The sequence below is a fragment of the Pseudophryne corroboree genome, chromosome 7, assembly GCF_028390025.1.
Source record: "Pseudophryne corroboree isolate aPseCor3 chromosome 7, aPseCor3.hap2, whole genome shotgun sequence".
NCBI classification, from domain to species: domain Eukaryota; kingdom Metazoa; phylum Chordata; class Amphibia; order Anura; family Myobatrachidae; genus Pseudophryne; species Pseudophryne corroboree.
Window position 1 is genome coordinate 179,890,027 of NC_086450.1, and position 25,857 is coordinate 179,915,883.

At 48.9% G+C, this 25,857-nt stretch overlaps 1 protein-coding gene across 4 annotated transcripts in view; it reads left to right on the top strand.

Moving 5' to 3' along the window:
- Positions 1–25,857, top strand: part of DNAJB2 (DnaJ heat shock protein family (Hsp40) member B2) — a 218,206-nt gene that overhangs the window by 70,057 nt on the left and 122,292 nt on the right. For 3 of the 4 annotated variants that reach the window (XM_063933842.1, XM_063933841.1, XM_063933844.1), the window contains one exon: positions 21,515–21,601. In XM_063933842.1, coding sequence (XP_063789912.1) covers positions 21,537–21,601 — 65 coding nt within the window. In that variant the 5' untranslated portion in view covers positions 21,515–21,536. The remainder of the gene's footprint in view (positions 1–21,514; positions 21,602–25,857) is intronic. The other variant, XM_063933843.1, reaches the window with a different exon arrangement.

Genomic DNA, 25,857 nt, shown 5'->3' on the forward strand with positions numbered 1-25,857 from the left:
GCTAACACAAGTAGTGCTTCAGCAACACGGGTGGATTCTAAATCTTCCAAAATCTCAATTGACCCCGACAACACATAAGCTGTTCCTGGGCATGATTCTGGACACGGTTCAGAAAAAGGTATTTCTCCCGGAAGAGAAAGCAAGGGAGTTATCCGAACTTGTCAAGAACCTCCTAAAACCAGGAACTGTGTCAGTACATCAATGCACAAGAGTCCTGGGAAAGATGGTGGCTTCGTACGAAGCGATTCCATTCGGCAGATTCCATGCACGAACATTTCAGTGGGATCTGCTGGACAAATGGTCCGGATCGCATCTGCACATGCATCAGCGGATAACACTGTCACCGAGAACAAGGTTATCTCTCCTGTGGTGGTTGCAGACTGCCCATCTGTTAGTGGGCCGCAGATTCGGCATACAGGACTGGGTCCTGGTGACTACGGATGCCAGCCTACGAGGTTGGGGAGCAGTCACAAAGGGAAGAAACTTCCAGGGCGTGTGGTCAAACCTGGAGACGTCTCTTCACATAAATATACTGGAGCTAAGAGCGATCTACAATGCTCTAAGCCTGGCAAAATCGCTGCTTCAGGGTCAGCCGGTGTTGATCCAGTCCGACAACATCACGGCAGTCGCCCACGTAAACCGACAAGACGGCACGAGAAGCAGGAGTGCAATGGCAGAAGCTGCAAGGATTCTGCGCTGGGCGGAGAATCATGTCGTAGCACTGTCAGCAGTGTTCATCCCGGGAGTGGACAACTGGGAAGCAGATTTCCTCAGCAGACACGACCTTCACCCGGGAGAGTGGGGACTTCATCCAGAAGTTTTCCACATGATTGTGAACCGTTGGGAAAAACCAAAGGTGGACATGATGGCGTCTCGCCTCAACAAAAAATTGGACAGGTATTGCGCCAGGTCAAGAGACCCTCAGGCAATAGCTGTGGACGCTCTGGTAACACCGTGGGTGTACCAGTCAGTGTATGTGTTCCCTCCTCTGCCTCTCATACCAAAGGTACTGAGAATTATACGGAAAAGAGGAGTAAGAACAATACTGGTAGCTCCGGACTGGCCAAGAAGAACTTGGTATCCGGAACTTCAAGAGATGCTCACGGAGGATCCGTGGCCTCTACCTCTAAGAAGGGATCTGCTTCAGCAGGGACCTTGTATGTTCCAAGACTTACCGCGGCTGCGTTTGACGGCATGGCGGTTGAACGCCGGATTCTAAAAGAGAAGGGCATTCCTGAGGAAGTTATTCCTACTTTAATTAAAGCCAGGAAGGAAGTGACCGCACAACATTATCACCGCATTTGGAGAAAATATGTTGCGTGGTGTGAGGCCAAGAAGGCTCCAACGGAAGAATTTCAATTGGGTCGATTCTTACATTTCCTGCAAGCAGGATTGTCTATGGGCCTCAAATTGGGGTCCATTAAAATTCAAATTTCGGCCTTATCAATTTTCTTCCAGAAGGAATTGGCGTCAGTGCCTGAAGTACAAACTTTTGTCAAAGGTGTACTACATATACAACCCCCAATAGTGCCTCCAGTGGCACCGTGGGATTTGAACGTGGTTCTAAATTTTCTCAAATCTCATTGGTTTGAGCCTTTAAAATCGGTAGATTTAAAATACCTTACATGGAAGGTAACCATGCTGTTGGCCCTGGCTTCAGCCAGGAGAGTTTCGGAGTTATCAGCTTTGTCATACAAAAGCCCATATCTGATATTCCATTCGGACAGGGCAGAGTTGAGGACACGTCCTCAATTTCTCCCTAAGGTGGTTTCGGCATTTCACTTGAACCAGCCTATTGTGGTGCCTGCGGCTACTAGCGACTTGGAGGACTCCAAGTTACTGGACGTTGTCAGAGCATTAAAAATATATATTTCAAGGACAGCTGGAGTCAGAAAATCTGACTCGTTGTTTACATTGTATGCACCCAACAAGTTGGGTGCTCCTGCGTCTAAACAGACGATTGCACGTTGGATATGTAGTACAATCCAACTTGCACATTCTGTGGCAGGCCTGCCACAGCCTAAATCTGTAAAGGCCCATTCCACAAGGAAAGTGGGCTCATCCTGGGCGGCTGCCCGAGGAGTCTCGGCATTACAACTTTGCCGAGCAGCTACGTGGTCAGGGGAGAACACGTTTGTAAAATTTTACAAATTTGATACTCTGGCTAAAGAGGACCTGGAGTTCTCTCATTCGGTGCTGCAGAGTCATCCGCACTCTCCCGCCCGTTTGGGAGCTTTGGTATAATCCCCATGGTCCTGACGGAGTCCCAGCATCCACTAGGACGTTAGAGAAAATAAGAATTTACTTACCGATAATTCTATTTCTCATAGTCCGTAGTGGATGCTGGGCGCCCATCCCAAGTGCGGATTGTCTGCAATGCTTGTACATAGTTATTGTTACAAAAATCGGGTTATTACTGTTGTTGTGAGCCATCTGTTCAGAGGCTACTTCGTTTGTGTTATCATACTGTTAACTGGGTTCAGATCACAAGTTGTACGGTGTGATTGGTGTGGCTGGTATGAGTCTTACCCGGGATTCAAGATCCTTCCTTATTGTGTACGCTCGTCCGGGCACAGTACCTAACTGAGGCTTGGAGGAGGGTCATAGGGGGAGGAGCCAGTACGCACCATGTGACCTAAAAGCTTTTTTAGATGTGCCCTGTCTCCTGCGGAGCCCGCTATTCCCCATGGTCCTGACGGAGTCCCAGCATCCACTACGGACTATGAGAAATAGAATTATCGGTAAGTAAATTCTTATTTTTCTCTGACGTCCTAGTGGATGCTGGGAACTCCGTAAGGACCATGGGGATTATACTAAAGCTCCCAAACGGGCGGGAGAGTGCGGATGACTCTGCAGCACCGAATGAGAGAACTCAAGGTCCTCCTCAGCCAGGGTATCAATTTTGTAGAATTTAGCAAACGTGTTTGCCCCTGACCAAGTTGCAGCTCGGCAAAATTGTAAAGCCGAGACCCCTCGGGCAGCCGCCCAAGATGAGCCCACTTTCCTCGTGGAATGGGCTTTTACTGATTTAGGATGCGGCAATCCAGCCGCAGAATGCTCCAGCTGAATTGTGCTACAAATTCAGCGAGCAATAGTCTGCTTAGAAGCAGGAGCACCTATTTTGTTGGGTGCCTACAGGATAAAAAGCGAGTCCGTTTTCCTGACTCCAGCCGTCCTGGAAATATAAATTTTTAAGGCCCTGACTACGTCCAGTAACTTGGAATCTTCCAAGTCCCTAGTAGCCGCAGGCACTACAATAGGTTGGTTCAAGTGAAAAGCTGATACAACCTTAGGGAGAAACTGGGGACGAGTCCTCAATTCTGCCCTATCCATATGGAAAATCAGATAAGGGCTTTTACATGACAAAGCCGCCAATTCTGACACACGCCTGGCCGAAGCCAAGGCCAATAACATGACCACTTTCCACGTGAGATATTTCAAATCCACAGTTTTTAGTGGCTCAAACCAATGTGATTTTAAGAAACTCAACACCACGTTGAGATCCCAAGGTGCCACAGGAGGCACAAAAGGGGGCTGAATATGTAGCACTCCCTTTACAAATGTCTGAACTCCAGGCAGTGAAGCCAGTTCTTTCTGGAAGAAAATCGACAGAGCCGAAATCTGGACCTTAATGGAACCCAATTTTAGGCCCATAGTCACCCCTGACTGTAGGAAGTGCAGAAAACGACCCAGCTGAAATTCCTCTGTTGGGGCCTTCCTGGCCTCACACCACGCAACATATTTTCGCCAAATACGGTGATAATGGTTTGCGGTTACTTCTTTCCTGGCTTTTATCAGCGTAGGAATGACTTCTTCCGGAATGCCCTTTTCCTTTAGGATCCGGAATTCAACCGCCATGCCGTCAAACGCAGCCACGGTAAGTCTTGGAACAGACAGGGCCCCTGCTGTAGCAGATCCTGTCTGAGCGGTAGAGGCCATGGGTCCTCTGATATAATTTCTTGAAGTTCTGGGTACCAAGCTCTTCTTGGCCCATCCGGAACCACGAGTATCGTTCTTACTCCTCGTTTTCTTATTATTCTCAGTACCTTTGGTATGAGAGGCAGAGGAGGGAATACATAAACCGACTGGTACACCCACGGTGTCACTAGAGCGTCCACAGCTATTGCCTGAGGGTCCCTTGACCTGGCGCAATATCTAGTTTTTTGTTTAGGCGGGACGCCATCATGTCCACCTGTGGCTTTTCCCAACGGTTTACCAACAGTTGGAAGACTTCTGGATGAAGTCCCCACTCTCCCGGGTGTAGGTCGTGTCTGCTGAGGAAGTCTGCTTCCCAGTTGTCCACTCCCAGAATGAACACTGCTGACAGTGCTAAGACGTGATTTTCCGCCCATCGGAGAATCCTTGTGGCTTCTACCATCGCCATCTTGCTTCTTGTGCCGCCCTGTCGGTTTACATGGGCGACTGCCGTGATGTTGTCTGATTGGATCAGTACCGGCTGGTTTTGAAGCAGAGGCCTTGCCAGACTTAGGGCATTGTAAATGGCCCTCAGTTCCAGAATATTTATGTGTAGGGACGACTCCTGACTTGACCAAAGTCCTTGGAAATTTCTTCCCTGTGTGACTGCCCCCCAGCGTCGAAGGCTGGCATCCGTGGTTACCAGGACCCAGTCCTGTATGCCGAATCTGCGGCCCTCTTGAAGATGAGCACTCTGCAGCCACCACAGTAGAGATAACCCTGTCTCCAAGGACCAGGGTATCAGCCGATGCATCTGAAGATGCGATCCCGACCACTTGTCCAAGAGGTCCCACTGAAAGGTTCTTGCATGAAACCTGCCGAATGGAATTTTGCTTCGTAGAAGCTACCATTTTTCCCAGGACTCGTGTGCAGTGATGCACCGATACCTGTTTTGGTTTCAGGAGGTCTCTGACTAGAGATGACAGCTCCTTGGCTTTCTCCTGCGGGAGAAACACTTTTTTCTGTTCTGTGTCCAGAACCATCCCCAGGAACAGTAGGCGTGTGGTAGAAACCAGCTGTGACTTTGGAATGTATAGAATCCATCCGTGCTGTTGTAGCACTTCCCGAGATAGTTCTACTCCGACCAACAACTGCTCCTTGGACCTCGCCTTTATAAGGAGATCGTCCAAGTACGGGATAATTAAAACTCCCTTTTTTCGAAGGAGTATCATCATTTCTGCCATTACCTTGGTAAAGACCCTCGGTGCCGTGGACAGTCCAAACGGCAGTGTTTGGAATTGGTAATGGCAATCCTGTACCACAAATCTGAGGTACTCCTGGTGAGGATGGTAAATGGGGACATGTAGGTAAGCATCCTTGATGTCCAGGGATACCATGTAATCCCCCTCCTCCAGGCTTGCAATAACCGCCCTGAGCGATTCCATCTTGAACTTGAATTTTTTTATGTATGTGTTCAAGGATTTCAAATTTAAAATGGGTCTCACCGAACCGTCCGGTTTCGGTACCACAAACAGTGTGGAATAGTAACCCCGTCCTTGTTGGAGTAGGGGCACCTTGACTATCACCTGCTGGGAATACAGCTTGTGAATTGCCTCTAGCACAGCCTCCCTGCCTGAGGGAGTTGTCGGCAAGGCAGATTTGAGGAAACGGCGGGGGGGAGACGCCTCGAATTCCAGCTTGTACCCCTGAGATACTACTTGAAGGATCCAGGGATCCACCTGTGAGCGAGCCCACTGATCGCTGAAATTTTTGAGGCGGCCCCCCACCATACGTGGTCATGCGGTGGACTCAGAGGAAGCGGGGGAAGAATTTTGATTCTGGGAACTGGCTGACTGGTGCAGCTTTTTCCCTCTTCCCTCGTCTCTGTGCAGAAAGGAAGCGCCTTTGACCCGCTTGCTTTTCTGAAGCCGAAAGGACTGTACCTGATAATACAGTGCTTTCTTAGGCTGTGAGGAAACCTGAGGTAAAAAAATTTCTTCCCAGCTGTTGCTGTGGATACGAGGTCCCAGAGACCATCCCCAAACAATTCCTCACCCTTATAAGGCTCTATGTGCCTTTTAAAGTCAGCATCACCTGTCCAGTGTCGGGTCTCTAATACCCTCCTGACAGAATGGACTTTGCATGAATTCTGGATGCCAGCCGGCAAAATATCCCTCTGTGCATCCCTCATATATAAGACGACGTCTTATGTTCGCAAAATAGTATCCCTGTTTGACAGGGTTACAGACCACGCTGCAGCAGCACTATCTGCAGGTCTCAGTCTAGTACCTGAGTGCAGAGCCGGCCTTAGGCATAGGCAAACTAGGCAAATGCCTAGGGCATTTGGTATGCTTAGGGGCACCAGCAGCTCCTGCTGATTAAAATGATATGCGGCATGCCTATATTCTGTGTGTGACTGCGGCTGTATCTGCATACGGAATGCTATGTTGCGTGTATTCCTGGAAATCACTCTAATGTAGCATTTCGTATGCAGATACAGCTGCAGTTGCACAGGCATGCTGCATATCATTTTAATCAGCAGAAGCTGCTTGTGCATCCTAGCCACATAGCAATGCAAATAATATGCATTTTCATAAACAAAAGGCTTCCGATGTTAGCAGAGCTGCCAGCTGACTCATGCCAGGCAACTCCTGCAGAACTAGCGGCGGTGCTAGGGGGCACCAGCCAAAATCTTGCCTAGGGCATCATATTGGTTAGGGCCGGCTCTGCCTGAGTGTGTAAATACAGACTTCAGGATAGCCTCCTGCTTTTTATCAGCAGGTACCTTCAGAGTGGCCGTATCCTAAGACGGCAGTGCCACCTTTTTTGACAAACGTGTAAGCGCCTTATCCGCCCTAGGGGATATCTCCCAGCGTAACTTATCCTCTGGCGGGAAAGGGTACGCCATCAATAACTTTTTAGAAATTACCAGTTTCTTATCGGGGGAACCCACGCTTTTTCACACTTCATTCACTCATTTGATGGGGGAACAAAACACTGCCTGCTTTTTCTCCCCAAACATAAAACCCTTTTTTAGTGGTACTTGGGTTAATGTCAGAAATGTGTAACACATTTTTTATTGCCGGGATCATGTAACGGATGTTCCTAGTGGATTGTGTATATGTCTCAACCTCGTCGACACTGGAGTCAGACTCCGTGTCGACATCTGTGTCTGCCATCTGAGGGAGCGGGCGTTTTTGAGCCCCTGATGGCCTTTGAGACGCCTGGGCAGGCGCGGGCTGAGAAGCCGGCTGTCCCATAGCTGTTACGTCATCCAGCCTTTTATGTAAGGAGTTGACACTGTCGGTTTATACCTTCCACCTATCCATCCACTCTGGTGTCGGCCCCACAGGGGGCGACATCACATTTATCGGCATCTGCTCTGCCATCACATAAGCCTCCTCATCAAACGTGTCGACACAGCCATACCGACACACCGCACACACACACAGGGAATGCTCTGACTGAGGACAGGACCCCACACAGCCCTTTGGGGAGACAGAGAGAGAGTATGCCAGCACACACCAGAGCGCTATATAATTTTGGGATTAACACTATATTGAGTGAATTTTTCCCAATAGCTGCTTGTATATACAATATTGCGCCTAAATTTTGTGCCCCCCCTCTCTTTTTAACCCTTTGAGCCTGAAAACTACAGGGGAGAGCCTGGGGAGCTGTCTTCCAGCTGCACTGTGAAGAGAAAATGGCGCCAGTGTGCTGAGGGAGAAGCCCTTCCCCTTTTTCAACTGACTTTCTCCCGCTTTTTCTGGAATACTGGCAGGGGTAATTTTATATCTATATAGCCTCTAGGACTATATATGATGTAGATTTGCCAGCCAAGGTGTCATATATTGCCCTCAGGGCGCCCCCCCCAGCGCCCTGCACCCTCAGTGACCGGAGTGTGAAGTGTGCATGAGGAGCAATGGCGCACAGCTGCAGTGCTGTGCGCTACCTTGGTGAAGACCGAAGTCTTCTGCCGCCGATTTTCCGGACCTCTTCTTGCTTCTGGCTCTGTAAGGGGGACGGCGGCGCGGCTCCGGGAACGAACACCAAGGCCAGTTCCATGCGGTCGATCCCTCTGGAGCTAATGGTGTCCAGTAGCCTAAGAAGCCCAAGCTAGCTGCAAGCAGGTAGGTTTGCTTCTTCTCCCCTTAGTCCCTCGATGCAGTGAGCCTGTTGCCAGCAGGTCTCACTGTAAAATAAAAAACCTAAAATAAACTTTCTTTCTAGGAGCTCAGGAGAGCCCCTAGTGTGCATCCAGCTCGGCCGGGCACAGAAATCTAACTGAGGTCTGGAGGAGGGTCATAGTGGGAGGAGCCAGTGCACACCAGATAGTACCTAATCTTTCTTTTAGAGTGCCCAGTCTCCTGCGGAGCCCGTCTATTCCCCATGGTCCTTACGGAGTTCCCAGCATCCACTAGGACGTCAGAGAAAAAGGTACTGGAAGAGGAGACAAAGGTAGTGGGTGAGAGTGGTATAATATTGCAGGAAGAGGAGACACAATTGGTGAGCAGGAATGGTATATAGGTGCAAGAAGAGTAGACTCAGAAGAAGAAGGAAACTTGTTTGGTACAATATCACTGCAGCTGAAGAAGAATGTCAGAGGAGTAAGGGCACCTGTGGAAATACAGCACATTACATTGAGGTGACAAACTTGAAATCGGATAGTCCATGGTGCGATGAATGAGTTCAGGATCAGAATTGTATGCAGACCAAGGCTAGGACAGGCGTTTCAGATTTCTCAAAAAAATATTGGTCCTAATCACTGCCAGTGCAATCTAAAATCTTTATAAAGTGGAAATGCCACATAAATGTTATACCTCTGTATCACGTTTAAATTAACAGATGACACAAATTGAACTCCCATGTTTGTTTATGAGTGTGGAAGTAGATGGAAACCTATTCAGCTCTCAGTAAAGAGCTCCCTTAATACGTCCAACACCTGTCTTCAGATTGTGCAGTTTTTGCCCCTGTAGACACTACAATCAAACCTTCCAATGCATGTGCTTAATCATGTTTTCTGCTGCGGGGTACACTGGGCTCCACAAGGATAGATATTGGGGTGTAGAGGAGGATCTTGATCCGAGGCACCAACAGACTCAAAAGCTTTGACTGTTCCCAAGATGCATAGCGCCGCCTCCTCTATAACCCCACCTCCCTGCACAGGAGCTCAGTTTTGTAGTTGGTGCTGCAGATAAGAGGCACTAAACAGAGGGGCTGCTCCTGGCAGCCATAAGAAGAGCTTTTTTGTGGAAAAAAAGTGAAGACTACAAGGGCTGCAGCAGAGTTTAGGTGTCAGGAGACATTCCCTGCTGCAGCTTCATCACTCCCCAGCGGCGCTGTATACTGCCATGTCCTGGTTGCCGGGTAACTACAGCAGGAGGCTCCGGTTTTCTTCTTGTTAGACACACACGGCTGGGGCTCTCCAGGATCGCGTGGCCGCGCTTCTGGAGGTGATCCAGCGCGGCCAGTGAGAGGTGGGCCGCGCGCGCTGGCGTGGACACTGTGACAGTACAGGCGACCCCACTAGGCCACCAGGGCACGGGCAACAGGTCGGTTTCTCCTATAAACCGTTTTTATATATGCCCATAGTACCGGTGGTTATGTCCTGCAGGGGGGATAGGGCTTAGACCTGTAGCCCCTCCCCCAGCCCCAGGGCGCCATTTACAGTAAATGTTCCCGCCCTGGAGCTGCATATCTCTCTCTCCCTCACTCCGTCAGTGTGTGGGCGCCATTTCTCTCAGCTACACTGTTCCTAGGACTGCTTGGGCAAATCCTCCTTTGTAAAGCCGCCTGACAGTCAGCGGTGTGCCTTTACAAGACACTTAAGTATTCTACATGTCGTTTAGACAGTGATAGTTAAGAAAGAGTGCATTTGGTCAGGGTTTTTTTTTGTACACTTACCCTGTGATATACATCCAGTCTTTACTGTGCAGTGTTATATCTATTGGTTACATAGATATATATAAGCTAGTCCAGTGCAGTATTATTGCTTGTCATAACGTCTGCATTGTACAAACTGTGACTAATTGTGTGTGCATTGGCCTGCTGGGTGACTTCCATTTCGTGTCTCTCACTCAGCTTGCTATCCCTATATTCTATAACCTGTGGGGGCTAGGTGCGTCAGGTTTATTATAATATAGATTATTCACAAGATATACTTTTATTGTATTTTCTCTGACGTCCTAGTGGATGCTGGGAACTCCGTAAGGACCATGGGGAATAGCGGGCTCCGAAGGAGGCTGGGCACTCTAGAAAGATTTATGACTACCTGGTGTGCACTGGCTCCTCCCACTATGACCCTCCTCCAAGCCTCAGTTAGATTTTGTGCCCGGCCGAGGTTGGATGCACACTAGGGGCTCTCCTGAGCCTTTAGAAAGAAAGATAGAAATTAGGTTTTTTATTTTCAGTGAGACCTGCTGGCAACAGGCTCACTGCAGCGAGGGACTAAGGGGAGAAGAAGCGAACCTGCCTGCTTGCAGCCAGCTTGGGCTTCTTAGGCTACTGGACACCATTAGCTCCAGAGGGATCGACCGCAGGCCCAGTCCTTGGTGTTCGGTCCCGGAGCCGCGCCGCCGTCCCCCTTACAGAGCCAGAAGCAAGAAGAGGTCCGGAAAATCGGCGGCAGAAGACATCAGTCTTCACCAAGGTAGCGCACAGCACTGCAGCTGTGCGCCATTGCTCCTCACACACACTTCACACTCCGGTCACTGAGGGTGCAGGGCGCTGGGGGGGGGGGCGCCCTGAGAAGCAATAATAACACCTTGGCTGGCAAAAATACCACAATATATAGCCCCAGAGGCTATATATGTGGAAAATACCCCTGCCAGAATATAGGAAAAAGCGGGAGAATAGTCCGCGGAAAAGGGGCGGAGCTATGTCCTGCAGCACACTGGCGCCATTTTTCCCTCACAGCTCCGCTGGAAGGAAGCTCCCTGGCTCTCCCCTGCAGTCTACACTACAGAAAAGGGTAAAAAAGAGAGGGGGGGCACTAAATTTAGGCGCAGTATACAATTATAAAAAAAAAAAAAGCAGCTATAGGGGACATAACTCAGTTAGTCCCTGCATTATATAGCGCTCTGGTGTGTGCTGGCATACTCTCACTCTGTCCCCCCAAAGGGCTTTTGTGGGTCCTGTCCTCTGTTGGAGCATTCCCTGTGTGTGTGCGGTGTGTCGGTACGGCTGTGTCGACATGTTTGATGAGGATAATGATGTGGAGACGGAGCAGATGCCTTTAGAAGGGATGTCACCCCCTGCGGGGCAGACACCTGAGTGGTTGAGCTTATGGAAAGAAATGAGTGCACGTATAGACTCCTTACATAAGAAATTTGACGACATGCCAAATGTGGGACAGCCGACTTCTCAGCTCGTGCCTGTCCAGGCGTCGCACAGGTCATCAGGGGCTCTAAAACGCCCGCTACCTCAGACCGCAGACCCAGATGTCGACACTGATACTGACACCAGTGTCGACGACGATGAGTCTAACCTGATGCCCACTAAGGCCATTCACTGCATGATTGAGGCAATGAAAGAGGTGTTACACATTTCTGATATAAATACAGGTACCACTAAAAAGGGTATTATGTTTGGGGAGAAAAAACTACCCGTAGTTTTTCCCCCATCAGATTAATTAAATGAAGTATGTGAAGAAGCGTGGGCTTTCCCTGATAAAAAATTGGTAATTCCTAAGAAGGTACTAATGGCGTTCCCTTTCCCGCCAGAGGATAGGTCACGTTGGGAAACACCTCCTAAGGTGGATAAAGCGCTCACACGTTTGTCTAAAAAGGTGGCACTACCATCTCCGGATACGGCCGCCCTCAAGGAACCTGCTGATAGAAAGCAGGAGGCGATCCTGAAGTCTGTATATACACACTCAGGCATTATACTTAGGCCAGCTATTGCGTCAGCTTGGATGTGCAGTGCTGCCGCTGCGTGGTCAGATAAACTGTCAGAAAATATTGACACATTAGACAGGGACACGATCCTGCTAACCATAGACTATATCAAAGACTCAGTCTTATATATGAGAGATGCACAGAGGGAAATCTGCCGACTGGCATCTAAAGTAAGTGCATTGTCCATTTCTGCTAGGAGAAGCTTATGGACTCACCAGTGGACAGGAGATGCAGATTCTAAAAGGCACATGGAAGTGTTGCCATATAAGGGTGAGGAATTATTTGGGGATGGTCTCTCGGACCTAGTTTCCACAGCAACGTCTGGGAAGTCAGCATTTTTACCCCATGTCCCCTCACAGCCTAAGAAGGCGCCGTTTTATCAGGTTCAGTCCTTTCGGACCCAGAAAAACAGGCGTGGAAAAGGCGGGTCTTTTCTGTCCAGAGGCAGAGGTAGGGGAAAAAGGCTGCAACAAACAGCAGGTTCCCAGGACCAAAAGTCCTCCCCCGCTTCTTCTTCCAAGTCCGCCGCATGACGGTGGGGCTCCACAGGCGGAGCCAGGTATGGTGGGGGGCCGCCTCAAGAATTTCAGCGATCAGTGGGCTCGCTCACAGGTGGATCCCTGGATCCTTCAAATAGTATCTCAGGGGTACAAACTGGAATTCGAGGCGTCTCCACCCCATCGGTTCCTAAAATCTGCCTTGCCGATTGCTCCCTCAGACAGGGAGGCGGTGCTAGCGGCTATTCACAAGCTGTATTCCCAGCAGGTGATAATCAAGGTACCCCTACTTCAACAAGGCCGGGGTTACTATTCCACACTATTTGTGGTACTGAAACCGGACGGTTCGGTGAGACCCATTTTAAATTTGAAATCCTTGAACACATACATAAAAAAATTCAAGTTCAAGATGGAATCGCTCAGGGCGGTTATTGCAAGCCTGGACGAGGGGGATTACATGGTATTCCTGGACATCAAGGATGCTTACTTGCATGTCCCCATTTACCATCCTCACCAGGAGTACCTCAGATTTGTGGTACAGGATTGCCATTACCAATTCCAGACGCTGCCGTTTGGACTGTCCACGGCACCGAGGGTATTTACCAAGGTTATGGCGGAAATGATGATACTCCTTCGAAAAAAGGGAGTTTTAATTATCCCGTACTTGGACGATCTCCTAATAAAAGCGAGGTCCAAGGAACAGTTGTTGGTGGGAGTAGCACTATCTCAGGAGGTGCTGCACCAGCACGGCTGGATTCTGAATATCCCAAAGTCACAGCTGGTTCCGACGACACGGCTACTGTTCCTGGGTATGATTCTGGATACAGTCCAGAAAAAAGTGTTTCTCCCGGAGGAGAAAGCCAGGGAGTTGTCATCTCTAGTCAGAGACCTCCTGAAACCAAAACAGGTATCAGTGCATCGCTGCACGCGGGTCCTGGGAAAGATGGTGGCTTCTTACGAAGCAATTCCCTTCGGCAGGTTCCATGCCAGAATCTTTCAGTGGGACCTGTTGGACCAGTGGTCCGGATCGCATCTTCAGATGCATCGCTTAATAACCCTGTCTCCAAGAACCAGGGTGTCTCTACTGTGGTGGCTGCAGAGTGCCCATCTTCTAGAGGGCCGCAGGTTCGGCATACAGGACTGGGTCCTGGTGACCACGGATGCCAGCCTTCGAGGCTGGGGGGCAGTCACAAAGGGAAGAAACTTCCAAGGACTATGGTCGAGTCAGGAGACTTCCCTTCACATAAATATTCTGGAACTAAGGGCCATCTACAATGCCCTAAGTCAAGCAAAATCCCTGCTCCTACACCAGCCGGTGCTGATCCAGTCAGACGGCAGTCGCCCATGTAAATCGACAGGGCGGCACAAGAAGCAGGATGGCGATGGCAGAAGCCACAAGAATTCTCCGTTGGGCGGAGAATCATGTACTAGCACTGTCAGCAGTGTTCATTCCGGGAGTGGACAACTGGGAAGCAGACTTCCTCAGCAGACACGACCTCCACCCGGGAGAGTGGGGACTTCATCCAGAAGTCTTCCAGATGCTGGTAAACCGTTGGGAAAAACCACAGGTGGACATGATGGCGTCCCGCCTCAACAAAAAGTTAAAAAGATATTGCGCCAGGTCAAGGGACCCTCAGGCGATAGCTGTGGACGCTCTAGTGACACCGTGGGTGTACCAGTCGGTTTATGTGTTCCCTCCTCTGCCTCTCATACCAAAGGTATTGAGAATAATAAGAAAGCGAGGAGTAAACACAATTCTCGTGGTTCCGGATTGGCCAAGACGAGCGTGGTACCCGGAACTTCAAGAGATGCTCTCAGAGGACCCGTGGCCTCTACCGCTCAGACAGGACCTGCTACAGCAGGGGCCATGTCTGTTCCAAGACTTACCGCGGCTGCGTTTGACGGCATGGCGGTTCAACACCGGATCCTGAAGGAAAAGGGCATTCCGGAAGAAGTCATTCCTACGCTTATTAAGGCCAGGAAAGACGTTACAGCAAAGCATTATCACCGCATATGGCGGAAATATGTTGCATGGTGCGAGGCAAAAAAGGCCCCAACAGAGGAATTTCAGCTGGGTCGATTTCTGCATTTCCTGCAAGCAGGAGTGAATATGGGCCTAAAGCTAGGCTCCATTAAAGTACAGATCTCGGCTCTGTCGAATTTCTTTCAAAAAGAACTAGCTTCAGTACCTGAAGTTCAGACATTTGTGAAAGGAGTGCTGCATATTCAGCCCCCGTTTGTGCCCCCTGTGGCACCTTGGGATCTCAACGTGGTGTTGAGTTTCTTAAAATCACATTGGTTTGAGCCACTTAAAACCGTGGATCTAAAATATCTCACGTGGTAAGTGGTCATGTTATTGGCCTTGGCTTCAGCCAGGCGAGTGTCAGAATTGGCAGCTTTATCATGTAAAAGCCCTTATCTGATTTTCCATATGGATAGGGCAGAATTGAGGACTCGTCCCCAGTTTCTTCCTAAGGTGGTATCAGCTTTTCACTTAAACCAACCTATCGTGGTGCCTGCGGCTACTAGGGACTTGGAGGACTCCAAGTTACTGGACGTTGTCAGGGCCTTGAAAATTTATGTTTCCAGGATGGCTGGAGTCAGGAAAACTGACTCGCTATTTATCCTGTATGCACCCAACAAGCTGGGTGCTCCTGCTTCTAAGCAGACTATTGCTCGCTGGATTTGTAGCACAATTCAGCAGGCGCATTCTGCGGCTGGACTGCCGCATCCTAAATCAGTAAAAGCCCATTCCACAAGGAAGGTGGGCTCATCTTGGGCGGCTGGCCGAGGGGTCTCTGCTTTACAACTTTGCCGAGCTGCTACTTGGTCAGGGGCAAACACGTTTGCAAAATTCTACAAATTTGATACCCTGGCTGAGGAGGACCTGGCGTTCTCTCATTCGGTGCTGCAGAGTCAGAATGTCGGGCAATGTAATCAGACGGATTGCTTGACGCGTTTCTCAGCCTCAATCCTGGGGCTGTTTCCTCAGAAGTCTACCAATATATGGTTTCAAGTGTTTCAATCAGCCCACGCGTGGAGCTTACTCTAAGGAATTCCTGTTAATCACAAGAGTTACTATACATTATATAAAGGGTAGATTGATACATTGTTCCAAAGGAGACCTTAGTGAGGAATACAAATTGTTACATGTTTTGATGTGTTGCTGCTAAAAGATTTTTTTAAAGTCACAGGATGTTTAGGTTTTCTCATAATTTTTATATATGAATAAGGTCATTTTTAATAAAATATATTAATACTTTAGTGACAGCGCTTCTCTCTGTGGTTTTTGTACCACAAACAGGCCCGCACTTCCAAACCTGGTAAGCCAAAGCCCAAAAGAGCCTGGGCTGCCCGTCAGCCAGCTTCCATGACCGATAAGCCTGCCGCATGACGGGGGCAGGCCTCCCCCTGGGGGACCCCAGGGTGGGGGGCCGGCTTCTAGGGTATACCCAGGAATGGTTGAAGACCACTTCAGATGCCTGGGTACGGGAAGTCGTCACTCGAGGGTACGCCATAGCCTTCAAAAACCGCCCCCTCATCGATTTTGCCTGACAGACGTCCCTTCGGACCAAATGAAGGCAAAGACTCTTCATTCGGTGGTACAGACCCTCCTGGACACAGGAGTGGTAGTACAGGATCCTCTTGCTCAGAGGGGCCAGGGGTACTATTCTCAGCTGTTTCTAGTCCCGAAACCGAATGAGTCCTCCCGGCCCATTCTCAACCTCAAGGCATTGAACAAGTTTGTGAGAATCTCCAAGTTCCGTATGGAAACCCTTCGCTCTATTGTTCTGGCCTTGGAACCTGGGTATTATATGGTCTCCCTGGATATACAGGATGCTTACCTGCATATTCATATAGCAGTGTCGCATCAGCAATACCTGAGGTTTGCGGTTGGCAACCTCCATTACCAGTTTCGGGCGTTACCTTTTGGTTTAACTACGGCTCCGCAAGTCTTTACCACAAGTTATGGCGGTGATGACGGCGGTACTCCGCCGTCAAGGGGTCAGGATCCTACCGTATCTGGACGACTTGTTGGTCCTGGCAAATTCCCCAGAAATTCTCCTACGTCACCTAGTTCTGACTGTTCGGTTTCTGCAAGCCCGCGGGTGGCTCATCAACTGGAAGAAATCCTCTCTGGTCCCTGCTCAGAGCATGGTGCACCTGGGAGCGCTATTGGACACTCACAACCAGCGGTTGTTCTTGTCTCAGGAGAAAGTCCTGAAGCTTCAGGACAGGATCCGTTGCTTCCTCTCTTGTCCGCAAGTGTCAATACACTCAGCGATGCAGGTGCTGGGCCTCATGGTATCAGAGTTCGACATGGTGGAGTATACTCAATTTCATTCTAGCCACTTCCAGATGCTGATTCTGGCCAAGTGGAACGGCCTGCCTCACCGGATCAGGTCTCGCATGATCTCATTGACTCCGGAGGTCCGCCTGTCACTGACCTGGTGGCTCCAGGACCACCGCTTGTGCAGGAGTCGTCCCTTCTGGATACCCGACTGGGTCCTGTTGACGACGGATGCCTGCTTATGGGGTTGGGGAGCGGTGTTGGAGCAACACTCCCTTCAGGGTCGGTGGTCCAAGGAGGAGTCTCACCTTCCGATGAACATTCTGGAATTGCGGGCGGTCTTCAACTCATTGAACCTGGCCCAGCATTTAATACAGAACCGTCCTGTTCAAGTACAGTCGGACAACGCCACCACAGTGGCTTACATAAATCATCAAGGCGGCACTCAAAGCCGATTGGCAATGAAGGAAGCCTCACGGATTCTTCAATGGGCGGAACGCCATCTACCGGCCATATCGCCAATATTCATTCCGGGAGTTCTGAATTGGGAAGCGGACTTTCTCAATCGTCAGTACGTACACGCCGGAGAGTGGGGCCTCCATCCAGAAGTATTTCAACTCTTAGCGGAAAGGTGGGGCCTTCCAGACGTGGATCTGAGGGCTTCTCGACACAATCACAAGGTTCCGGTTTTCGGAGCAAGGACAAGAGATCCTTAAGCAGCGTTCGTGGATGCTCTGGCGGTGCCATGGAAGTTTCGGCTGCCGTACGTGTTCCCTTCGGTGTCTCTCCTGCCCAGGGTAATTCAGAAGTTCAAGCAGGAAGGAGGAATCCTGCTTCTCATAACTCCAGCGTGGCCCAGACTGCATTGGTTCTCAGACCTGTAGGGCCTCTCGTCAGAGCGTCCAATTCTACTTCCACAACGCCCAGCCCTCCTCGTTCAGGGCCCGTGTGTCTACCAGGACCTAGCCCGGCTGTCTTTGACAGCGTGGCTCTTGAAGCTTCCGTCTTGAGGGCTAAAGGGTTTTCTGAGGCGGTCATTCAAACTATGTTGCGGGCCCGGAAACCGGCTTCTGCTCGGATTTACCATAGGGTCTGGCATTCTTACTTTGTTTGGTGCGCATCTAACAATTATGACGCTTCCAAGTTTAGTACAGACAAGCTTTTGGCTTTTCTTCAGCAGGGCCTAGACTTAGGCCTGCGTCTGGCCTCCCTCAAGGTTCATATTTCTGCCTTGTCGGTGTGGTTTCAGAGAAAAATTGCGAACTTACCTGATGTTCATACCTTTACTCAGGGTGTGTTGCGTATCCAATCTCCATATGTCCCGCCTGTGGCTCCTTGGGACTTATCGGTAGTTTTGGAGGCGTTACAAGAGTCTCCGTTTGAACCTCTTGGTTCGGCTGATCTTAAGTGGCTTTCCCTTAAGCTGGTGTTTCTGCTGGCTATTGCCTCTGCTAGAAGAGTGTCGGATTTGGGTGCCTTATCTTGTAGTTCCCTATATCTGATATTTCACCGCGATCGGGCGGTTCTTAGGACTCGTCCCGGATATTTACCTAAGGTGGTTTCTTCGTTCCACCTTAATCAGGAGATAGTGGTTCCGGCCCTTGTCTCTCCTGACTTGTCTTCCAAAGAGCGGTCTTTGGATGTGGTACGGGCTCTCCGTATCTATGTGAAGAGAACTGCCTCTATTAGGAAATCTGATTCTCTCTTTGTTCTGTTTGGTTTTCACAAACGTGGCTGGCCTGCTCACAAGCAGATGGATTAGAATGGTGATTGCACATGCTTATGTACAGGCTGGTCTGTCAGCTCCTGCTCACATTACGGCCCATTCTACTCGGTCTGTTGGACCTTCTTGGGCGGCCTGCCGTGGTGCGACCCTTGAACAACTGTGCAAGGTGGCTACGTGGTCTTCTGTGAACACGTTCATAAGGTTCTATGCCTTCGATACTGCCGCTTCCCAGGATGCTTCCTTTAGAGGCCGGGTTCTTGTGCCCGCTACAGTGCGTCCCCTCCCATAAGGAACTGCTTTAGGGCATCCCCAAAGTCTATCCTTGTGGAGCCCAGTGTACCCCGCAGCAGAAAACGAGATTTATGGCAAGAACTTACCGTTGTTAAATATCTTTCTGCGAGGTACACTGGGCTCCACAAGGCGCCCACCCTGACGCACTTAGCTTCTTCGGGTTGGTATGGCATTAGCTGCTGACACTTCTCCTGTCGTGAGAATGTGGTGTATGTGGCTACTAACGGTTGTCGTCTCTTTTCCTGCTACTGCATTGGGCTGGTTAACTAAAAACTGAGCTCCTGTGCAGGGAGGCGGGGTTATAGAGGAGGCGGCACTATGCATCTTGGGAACAGTCAAAGCTCTTGAGCCTGTTGGTGCCTCGGATCAAGATCCTACTCTACACCCCAATGTCTATCCTTGTGGAGCCCAGTGTACCTCACAGAAAGAGATTTAACAACGGTAAGTTCTTACCATAAAACTCGATATTGGGAGCAGTAATGCAAAGGTAGGTGTGTGAGATCCAAGCAAAAGTTGCCCTGCAGGTTTGCATTTTTGCAAGCTTGAAGAACTGATTGCATTAGGGTTCTGACCACACTTCTGGAATACACATTGTAACCTATGGCCCTGATTCAACATGAGTTGTAGTTTTGCAAGAAATCACAAAACTACAACTCCTTTCTCTAGCATGCGCAGCCACTGTGGTCCGCCCAGCAAACGGTCCGGTTGCGCCTCTGTTGTCCCCCCAACGCTGTGTCCACACCTCCAAAATACAGCGACGACGCCCCCAAACGTCTCTTAACTGCAGTCGCATGTGATCACAGTTTAAGACCTCACGCATGAACGCAGCGGCGTGCACGCATGCGCAGAAGTGCGGAAATTGACGAATATTGTTTTCTGCACTTCTGCTAATGAGTAAAGTTCGGTTACCCAGGATACTCGGGCGCCTTAAGTATAAGATGCTCCAACAAGCTGCGGCCTCGAAAACGTGGAAGTCACCCCCACAGAGGTAAACAAAAAAACAAATATAGAGGCTGCGCTATTCCAAAGATGTACCAACAATAGTATAGATGTATTAATAATACTTTTTTAATATTAAAATATCTAAAATAATATGGTGAATGCACCATAGGCATGCAACATCAAAATGCAATGAAAAGTAAAAAACATGCAATTATAAACTGTATATATTAGTTAGGTTACCCAAGTTAGCAGGAATTGGAAATGATTGAAGAGTGGAAAGTCCGTTCCTATATAGTCCCCCAAAAGAGTATATTGTCCAGTTCAAGCAATTTAAGGAGATAAGCAATGTCCGATTTATTAGCAGGTTACCGCTAGAGGTTGTGATGCTCCAGAGTTATAGATGGTGAGCTCCTCATGCGATGCGGTGGAAAGAAATCATCGGTTCAACTTGCTATTGGAATCCTCCATAAACAGATGGTAATCTGGATTGAGATGGGGGTGGTTCGGTCTTCCAACAATAAATCCAGGCTTGGGTCCTGATGTACCTGACGCGTTTCGCTGCTGTCAGCTAGCAGCTTTTTCAAAGGTAGTTTTTTACTTTTCATTGCATTTTTATGTTGCATACTTCTGCTAATGATCCTGAATCGAGCCCTTAGTGGCATGGTCAGGGATTCCAAGATCTTGAAATGACTCTCACCATTTTGATGACTTTTTCACTGTTTAGTCTGATCTAAGACATGTTGTCTACTAATAAGGCAGAGAACACCAACACCAAAGGAGCACAATAAATGTTATGTGGCTATATCAAAATATAAAGTTATTTATTACACACTGTCACATGTTCAAATATTAAACGCATATGATGGCAAAAATATAAAACCAAGATCCAGGCAATAATGTCGTTTTTGGATGTGTACTAAGAAACACATATACAGATGTGTCCTCATACACTTATTGCTACAGTAGCGAGGAATAGCACCTCTTGTTGCGCCAGGACCTGTCAGACACTGCTGGCGCCAGCCATCTTTCTTGCGTCATTTTTACCGATCATGCCAATTTGTAATACAAGTTCCATTGTGCTCTGTATACAGAATCCGTCACACATAATATACAAGGGTTATCAAATTAATCAGCACAGTGATGCGTCCTAGTTACATTGTGTTACGACTAAGACGCATTTTAATCAAAAATAAAAAAGACTCCTGACGATAAGAGTTACACAGGATCTAGCGGCTCACTTGAACCAAGCGTTTCGTGCTGAGTGGCATATTGAGGCTAGATGTATGAGAACACATCTGTATACGTATATCTCTCAATACTGCACAAAAGGGTGCAGTATAGATTTGACCAAATAGGAGATAATCGGAAACCGTTAAGTAAAAGTAGATGAAACCTTACTCCATATAGCGACTACCGCTGACTTTCAAAGTAAAGAAGTATTATTCAAAAGTGACTAAAGCTTGACCAGGAATATACTTGCACATTTCTCCGCTAATTGGAACAGATGTTTTGTCAGAAGAGTTCCCACTAATGCACAATGACAACAACTGCACATGGATTTAATTTATTACTTTAATAGTATTGGTAGTTAGGGCTCATTTATTCTTTATAAAGAGGACAACGTAAGTAATGCTGTATAGGTCTTTGTATATGGATTATTCTAGTAAATTGTCTAATAAGGAGAAAATGATTGCCTGTGAGTGACTAATGCCCAAGGATTTCAATGAGTTATAAGTAAATAATTTCTTGATGTTGTTCAGTTTCTGTTTCCCAAAATAATATGGGTGTAGGGTGGGAACAAGGCGTGATAGGGGAATCCAGGAGACATCGGTGTGGGTGCTGCTGTAATCTTCTATTCCCAATCATGTGTCAGCATTTGACATTTCTATATTCTGCACCCTAGTGCAAGACTGGTCACAGAGCAGTGTGATAAAATATTCCTTCTTTTCCTTCCCAGATAGTTTCCAGCACACAAAATCATGGGGGACTACTACGATATACTTGGAGTTTCCCGTAATGCCACACAGGATGACATCAAACGAGCGTAAGTATACCTCAATATATTAGGATATATTAGAAATGGATTAGCTGCCCACTAGTCAGAGTCTAGACCAATATAGAGAGCAGATGCCATATACAGATATAAGTAGACAAGACCCCTGACCATCTACACTTGGGGCATACAAACATTTTTCTTGAAGTGCATTTAAGAAACTGAATCAAGTGCCAATAATTATTTTTCCCACAGTTATCCTCCAAGCAATTAGGTAAGGGTTCTTTGTTGATTAAAGTATATTCTAAGAAACCGTAAAAAAGTAAACCTATTTCTCTGACGTCCTAGTGGATGCTGGGAACTCCGTAAGGACCATGGGGATTAGCGGCTCCGCAGGAGACTGGGCACAAAAGTAAAGTTTTAGGACTACCTGGTGTGCACTGGCTCCTCCCCCTATGACCCTCCTCCAAGCCTCAGTTAGATTTTTGTGCCCGGCCGAGAAGGGTGCACACTAGGGGCTCTCCTGAGCTTCTTAGTGAAAGTTTAGTTTTAGGTTTTTTATTTTCAGTGAGACCTGCTGGCAACAGGCTCACTGCATCGAGGGACTAAGGGGAGAAGAAGCGAACTCACCTGGGTGCAGAGTGGATTGGGCTTCTTAGGCTACTGGACACCATTAGCTCCAGAGGGACCGAACACAGGCCCAGCCTCGGAGCTCGGTCCCAGAGCCGCGCCGCCGGCCCCCTTACAGAGCCAGAAGCAAGAAGAGTTCCGGAAAAATCGGCGGCAGAAGACATCCTGTCTTCACCAAGGTAGCGCACAGCACTGCAGCTGTGCGCCATTGCTCCTCAGCACACTTCACACTTCGGTCACTGAGGGTGCAGGGCGCTAGGGGGGGCGCCCTGAGCAGCAATAAAAACACCTTGGCTGGCGAAAATACATCACATATAGCCCCCAGGGCTATATGGATGAATTTTAACCCCTGCCAGATTCCACAGAAAAACGGGAGAAAAGGCCGCCGAGAAGGGGGCGGAGCCTATCTCCTCAGCACACTGGCGCCATTTTCTCTCACAGCTCCGTTGGAGGGAAGCTCCCTGGCTCTCCCCTGCAGTTACTACACTACAGAAAGGGGTTAAAAAAGAGAGGGGGGCACTAATTAGGCGCAGTATAACAATACAGCAGCTATAAGGGGAAAAACACTTATATAAGGTTATCCCTATATATATATATATAGCGCTCTGGTGTGTGCTGGCATACTCTCCCTCTGTCTCCCCAAAGGGCTAGTGGGGTCCTGTCCTCTATCAGAGCATTCCCTGTGTGTGTGCTGTGTGTCGGTACGTTGTGTCGACATGTATGAGGAGGAAAATGAGGTGGAGGCGGAGCAATTGCCTGTAACAGAGATGTCACCCCCTAGGGAGTCGACACCTGAGTGGATGAGCTTATGGAAGGAATTATGTGACAGTGTCAGCTCTTTACAAAAGATTGATGACATGAGACAGCCGGCGACTCAGCCTGTGCCTGTCCAGGTGTCTCAAAAGCCATCTGGGGCTCTAAAACGCCCGTTACCGCAGATGGCAGATACAGACGCCGACACGGATACTGACTCCAGTGTCGACGATTAAGAGACGAATGTGACTTCCAGTAGGGCCACACGTTACATGATTGAGGCTTTGGAAAATGTTTTTACACATTTCTGATAATACCAGTACCACTAAAAAGGGTATTAGGTTGGGTGAGAAAAAACTGCCTGTAGTTTTTCCTGCATCTGAGGAATTAAATGAAGTGTGTGATGATGCGTGGGTTTCCCCCGATAAAAACTGTTAATTCCTAAAATGTTATTAGCATCATACCCCTTCCCGCCAGAGGATAGGGCACGTTGGGAAACACCCCTTAGGGTGAATAAAGCGCTCACACGCTTGTCTAAACAGGTGGCACTACCGTCCCCGGATACGGCCGCCCTTAAGGAACCTGCTGACAGAAAGCAGTAAAATATCCTAAAATGTATATACACTCACACGGGTGTGATACTGCGACCAGCAATCGCCTCAGCCTGGATGAGCAGTGCTGGGGTGGCTTGGTCGGATTCCCTGACTGACAATATTGATACCCTAGATAGGGACAGTATATTACTAACTATAGAGCATTTAAAAGATGCATTTCTATATATGCGTGATGCACAGAGGGATATTTGCCGACTGGCATCAAGAGTAAGTGCGCTGTCCATTTCTGCCAGAAGAGGGTTATGGACAAGACAGTGGTCAGGTGATGATGATTCCAAAAGGCATATGGAAGTATTGCCTTATAAAAGGGAGGAGTTATTTGGGGTAGGTCTAACAGACCTGGTGGCCACTGGAAACAGCCAATTCCCAGGAACAAAAGCCCTCTCCCGCCTCCGCAAAGTCCTCAGCATGACGCTGGGGCTTTACAAGCGGTCTCCGGCACGGTGGGGGCCCGTCTCAAGAAATTCGAGACGTCTCCCCCTCGCCGTTTCATAAAGTCTGCTTTACCGACGTCTCCCTCAGACAGGGAGACAGTATTGCAAGCCATTCACAGGCTGTATTCCCAGCAGGTGATAATCAAGGTACCCCTCCTGCAACAGGGAAAGGGGTACTATTCCACACTATTTGTGGTACCGAAGCCGGACGGCTCGGTGAGACCATTTTTAAATCTAAAATCCTTGAACACTTACATACAAAGGTTCAAATTCAAGATGGAGTCACTCAGAGCAGTGATTGCAAACCTGGAAGAAGGGGACTACATGGTCTCTCTGGACATCATCAAAGATGCTTACCTACATGTCCCAATTTACCCTTCTCACCAAGGGTACCTCAGGTTTGTGGTACAGAACTGTCACTATCAGTTTCAGACGCTGCCGTTTGGATTGTCCACGGCACCCAGGGTCTTTACCAAGGTAATGGCCGAAATGATGATACTCCTTCGAAGGAAGGGAGTTTTAGTTATCCCTTACTTGGACGATCTCCTGATAAGGGCAAGATCCAGGGAACAGTTGGAAGTCGGGGTAGCACTATCTCAGATAGTGCTGCGCCAGCACGGTTGGATTCTCAATATTCCAAAATCACAGCTGATCCCGACGACACGACTTCTATTCCTAGGGATGATCCTGGACACAGTCCAGAAAAAGGTGTTTCTCCCGGAGGAGAAAGCCAGGGAGTTATCCGAACTAGTCAGAAACCTCCTAAAACCAGGCCAGGTGTCAGTGCATCAGTGCACAAGGAGTAAAACCGAATCCGCTCATCTCAGCTTCCTACGACGCATTTCCATTCGGCAGATTCCACGCAAGAACTTTCCAGTGGGACCTGCTGGACAAATGGTCCAGATCGCATCTTCAGATGCATCAGCGGATAACCCTGTCACCAAAGACAAGGGTGTCTCTCCTGTGGTGGTTGCAGAGGGCTCATCTTCTAGAGGGCCGCAGATTCGGCATTCAGGACTGGGTCCTGGTGACCACGGATGCCAGCCTGAGAGGCTGGGGAGCAGTCACACAGGGAAAAAATTTCCAGGGCTTGTGGTCAAGCCTGGAGACATCACTTCACATAAATATTTTGGAGCTAAGGGCCATTTACAATGCCCTAAGCCAAGCAAGACCTCTGCTTCAAGGTCAGCCGGTGCTGATCCAGTCGGACAATATCACGGCAGTCGCCCACGTAAACAGACAGGGCGGCACAAGAAGCAGGAGGGCAATGGCAGAAGCTGCAAGGATATTTCGCTGGGCGGAAAATCATGTGATAGCACTGTCAGCAGTGTTCATTCCGGGAGTGGACAACTGGGAAGCAGACTTCCTCAGCAGGCACGACCTCCACCCGGGAGAGTGGGGACTTCACCCAGAAGTCTTCCACATGATTGTAAACCATTGGGAAAAACCAAAGGTGGACATGATGGCGTCCCGCCTAAACAAAAAATTGGACAGGTATTGCGCCAGGTCAAGGGACCCTCAGGCAATAGCTGTGGACGCTCTGATAACACCGTTGGTGTACCAGTCAGTGTATGTGTTCCCTCCTCTTCCTCTCATACCAAAAAGTACTGAGAATTATAAGACGGAGGGGAGTAAGAACTATACTCGTGGCTCCGGATTGGCCAAGAAGGACTTGGTACCCGGAACTTCAAGAGATGCTCACGGAGAACCCGTGGCCTCTACCTCTAAGAAGGGACCTGCTCCAGCAAGGACCCTGTCTATTCCAAGACTTACCGCGGCTGCGTTTGACGGCAGGGCGGTTGAACACCGGATCCTGAAGGAAAAAGGAATTCCGGATGAAGTCATCCCTACCCTGGTCAAGCCAGGAAGGATGTAA